The following is a 4,149-nucleotide window of genomic DNA, read 5'->3' on the forward strand; positions in this document are numbered from 1 at the left end:
CAGATTGGTAAAGAATAATTTTTGTGCTAACTGTAGTGCATTTTTTTTGTCTTTCAAAAATAGTTCGAAGCCAGTTTTTAACTTATAACTTCTTTATTTTCCCACTTAACACGAAGAAGGACTGCAACGTTTTTACTTTTAATTTTGTTTCTTTACTTTTCTACTTTGTATCTAAGATTTTGTACCTCGCTACCTTTCTGGCTAAGATAATTTTGGAAATGGCGACATTTTGCACTTTTCACTGTAGTCATGTACTTCTGTTCTTCTTATCGTACACATGACGATAAAAAAACTGATTCTAATTCTCAAGAAATTAGTGACACTTCATTTTTTATTATAAATTGTATGGTGTAATAACCTTCAGAGGGAAGTAGTTAATTTGCTGCTTGTTCAGATTAACGTAATTTGTCATTCTGCCAGATGTATTGTCTCACAGGACATTTCTCTTCCAAATAAAATGAGATTGTGTTGACGATAATATTGTTTTTCAGCAGACAGCATCAATGACTCGACGTTAAAACACAGATCTGATTGGCACAGAATGAAATACTCAGTAATTTTAAATGTAGCGCGAATTTACTACCCAATACTTGCAGCTATTGGCATTATTGGTAAGTTCTTAAATCTGGTTATGCTTGTGGAAATCAATTTAATTCCGCTCCGTAATCATTTATTCAAATTTGACAAACTTTCCCCAGCTTTTGGCTATTTCCAAACTGCAATTCTAGTGGTTTCACCAGTAGTTCATTTTTATTATTGATTCCTCCAATTGCTGAATAAGGTTTGCTTATGAATGTTGTACAGAGTATTTAGTTCCAACACAGAGCAAGCTGAGTCAACATTTATTCCCAATGTGGACTTATACTTCAGAAGGTGTTGGGGAGTTGCCTTCCCAAACCACTGCAGACCAATTGTAAGAGCACTGATAAAAAGGGTGCAAACATACTCTTCGGTCCAATTCATTCATGCTGTCGAGCTTTCCACAATCGAACCACTCCCATTGCCTGCTATTAGCTCATATCCTGCTAAATCTTTCCTTTCTGTGTAGCTGTCCAAATGTCTTTTAATTGATCTAGCCACACTGAAGGATCGGAGATGTGTTTCCAAGCCAGGAAGTTCACTATCTTGAAGAGAGCTTAAAAGTGATGTCATTCCCATCCATCTGCTGCTCTTAGACAGTAGCGGCTGTGAGGACGAGAGGGAGCTGTCTGAGCAACCTTGGTGAGATGCTGCAATGTGTCTTGTAGATGGTACACGCTGGTTGTCACTGAAAGATAGTGGGGGGGGGGGGGGGCGAATAGACTGAAGGGTTTTGGATGTGGTGGCAATCAAGTCGGCTGATATATGCTGGAAGAAAGACAAACTACTGCAGATGCTCGATATTTGCAATAAATAAATAAAATATCGGATGAAGTCGGCAGACCAGGAACTTCTATGCAGAGGGAAACAAACGTTATGTCTTCGTGTGTGGCATGACTCTCCTGCAGACTTTCCTATAGTCCTGGATCGTGTTTGAGTTCTTGCATGTTGCGGGAGTTCCACTCATTCAGGCAAAGTGGGGAACATTCTCTCACACTAATGACTTATACCTTGCAGATGGTGGACAGTCTTTGAGGATTCATGAGGTGAGTTTTTCGCTGCAGAGCTCCTATCCTCTGACACCCGGTAGAAGCAACAATGCTTACATGGCTAATCCAGGGCAGGTCTGGGACAGTGGTATTCTCCAGAATCCATTAAACATTGTGCTTAATCAGTCAGAGAACAGATTTGCATTCATATATTTCATTCATTGCGAATTTTTGTCCTTACTTATTTAATTACTCGCTTTGTCAATTGGTTCACAGCTCATCTTTATTTAATTCTGGTTTGCTTGAGTCATTAGTTTCAATCTACATTTTCATCATGCATCATTTAATTGAATTAATATATTAATCTGAGGGAACTGGCACGGTTTGGCAGACGTATTAAACTTATGTTTCTGCTTTGACTCCAGTCGTGAAGAATTGTAATTTTCTGTAATTGTTTCTTACAGTGAACTTTGTGGGAATCGTGATTCTGAATCGAGGCAATTGCGGGCTCTCCAAATGCATCACTCGCTATTTGTTGGCAATGTCTGCAGCAGATCTACTTCTCGTCATCCTTAATGTCATACTGAACCGAATTAATAATCTTTATTTCCCAGTTACTTTCTTATCCATCACTCCTTTGTGTGCCTTGAGAGTTGTTCTGTGCCTGGCAGCCTTGGACTGCTCAGTTTGGTTCACAGTTGCTTTCACATTTGATCGGTTTGTCGCGATTTGTTGCCAGAAGTTAAGAGCGAGATGTTGCAATAACAGAACTGCACTTGTGATTATAATAGTTGTGAGTGTGGTCTGCTGTTTGCGGTCAATTGCTTGGTATTTTGTATTAGCTCCTGCAATTATCATAGACAATGTGCCATGGTTTTGCGTCATAATATCAGACTATTATACATCATTATTTTGGAAAATGAATGAATGGATTGACATTATAATTATACCGCTGCTTCCAATTCTGTTAATTTTAATATTCAATGCTCTGACTATCAGGAATATTATAAGAGCCAACCGCATCCGCTGTCGCCTTCAGAACCAGGGAAATGGACAGAATAGTGTTGATCCAGAGGTCTTAAACCGGAGAAAATCCATCATCTTGCTCTTTGCATTGTCTGCTAATTTTATAGTGTTCTGGATGACACATGTCATACGGTCTTTATTCTGGCCAGAGGTAAACTATAATTACGAAGACAAGACTTTAAACGATCCAACATTTATCTTTCAAGAAATTGGATTCATGCTACGGCTTCTGAATTCGTGCACCAACACCTGCATATACGCTCTAACACAAACGAAGTTCAGACAAGAGTTAATCAATGGAGTAAAGTATCCATTCAATCAAATTGTTAAGCTATGCAAATAAACCACAGAACTGACCTCGATTTGAAGATCCTTGTAACAGGTCAGACAACAGGTTTAAAGAATTCGTGGAATTTTCCTGTCTACATTAACTGAAACGAAGTTCGTGACTTCAGCATTAGAAACAGAACACTTGGCCACTCAAATTGGTAATAATCAGTGGTGCAAGAAATTAATGAGGTGAAATTCGAATAATAGTTCATTGGGACTGAGCATTTGTCAAGGATGTTGTTGGCCAAAAGTCTGAGTCTTTGCTTTGTGTTTCTTTTCAAAACCTTTTCCAATTTCTGATGCGTTTACAACTTTGGATTTCCTCATTAAAAAGATGATGTTCTTGTGCTGAAAACCCTTTGGTAGCCTCATGTGAATATGTTCAGTGACTGGCGACCACGGTTACAATGAGCAAAGATTAATCTTAAAGTGTTTCAAACTGCTTTCACACATGCATTTGATTTGAGTCGTGTTAAAAGCAGCTGAGGAAAAAAATCACACAATTTTCAAATGTGTTTTCCACAATTCACTTCATTACCTGTCACTGCTTCGTCCAAAACAACACGTCTCGTTGTTCCTATTGTTATATATCATCACCCACTATCCAACTTTGTAACTAAGTCATTTTCAACATTCCTAAAAGCTTCTTGTTTGGCTATGCCTGGCATTTTATTTTTATTTAAGCTGTTATAACCTGCCAGTTAAGGTTTCAGTTCCGATCGACAATTGTGACTTTTTAATTATTACATTTTTTTCCTGTTTATTATTGGTCACTACGTACACTGCACAATGGATGCTCACTCCCTTCACTATGTCTGAGTATCTCCTTGAACACTCATATTGAGCAACAAGATTCACTGTGAAAGAAATACATTGCACAGACACGTCGAAGAAAATTCTTGACGACTCAGACTCACTGTGAAATAAATCCTAAACCAGCCAGGATGTGCACAATAAAGTACCGTCAGTTCTTCAAGAACACGATAGTTGTCTTCGTACATGGCCACGCTATACAAAAATCATGCTATACAAATAACATGTATAGTGTTATCAATCTAATCTCGTTATAGCCAACAAAGGCTTTAAAAGTTCGTTGTTTAGAAACTGCGTTCTCTGTTCACCCAATCATATTCCAGCTAATTCACATAACTAAAAAATACGTTATAGCAGATTCTCCTGTGAACAAAGTGCATGATCTCCTTTGTTCAGTGGATAAGTATGTGGT

At 38.2% G+C, this 4,149-nt stretch overlaps 1 protein-coding gene across 1 annotated transcript; it reads left to right on the top strand.

Annotated features, from left to right (window-relative positions):
* Positions 1-541: 541 nt before the first annotated feature.
* On the top strand, positions 542-2,937 carry LOC148138347 (putative G protein-coupled receptor 139). Its single transcript, XM_087981535.1, has 2 exons — positions 542-611; positions 2,033-2,937. The coding sequence occupies exons 1-2, from the start codon at positions 542-544 to the stop codon at positions 2,935-2,937; spliced, it is 975 nt and encodes a 324-aa protein (XP_087837661.1).
* The last annotated feature ends 1,212 nt before the right edge of the window (positions 2,938-4,149 follow it).

This window comes from Chiloscyllium plagiosum, unplaced genomic scaffold (genome assembly GCF_037043375.1).
Source record: "Chiloscyllium plagiosum isolate Xiang-an unplaced genomic scaffold, Cpla_swu_hap1 HiC_scaffold_40, whole genome shotgun sequence".
NCBI classification, from domain to species: domain Eukaryota; kingdom Metazoa; phylum Chordata; class Chondrichthyes; order Orectolobiformes; family Hemiscylliidae; genus Chiloscyllium; species Chiloscyllium plagiosum.

What these genes read in the sequence shown, in the direction of transcription:
- LOC148138347 (XM_087981535.1), top strand. Translation starts at nt 542, where the DNA reads ATGAAATACTCAGTAATTTTAAATGTAGCGCGAATTTACTACCCAATA. An exon ending in TGCAGCTATTGGCATTATTG is followed by an intron (nt 612 to 2,032) that starts GTAAGTTCTTAA and finishes TGTTTCTTACAG; the next exon opens with TGAACTTTGTGGGAATCGTG.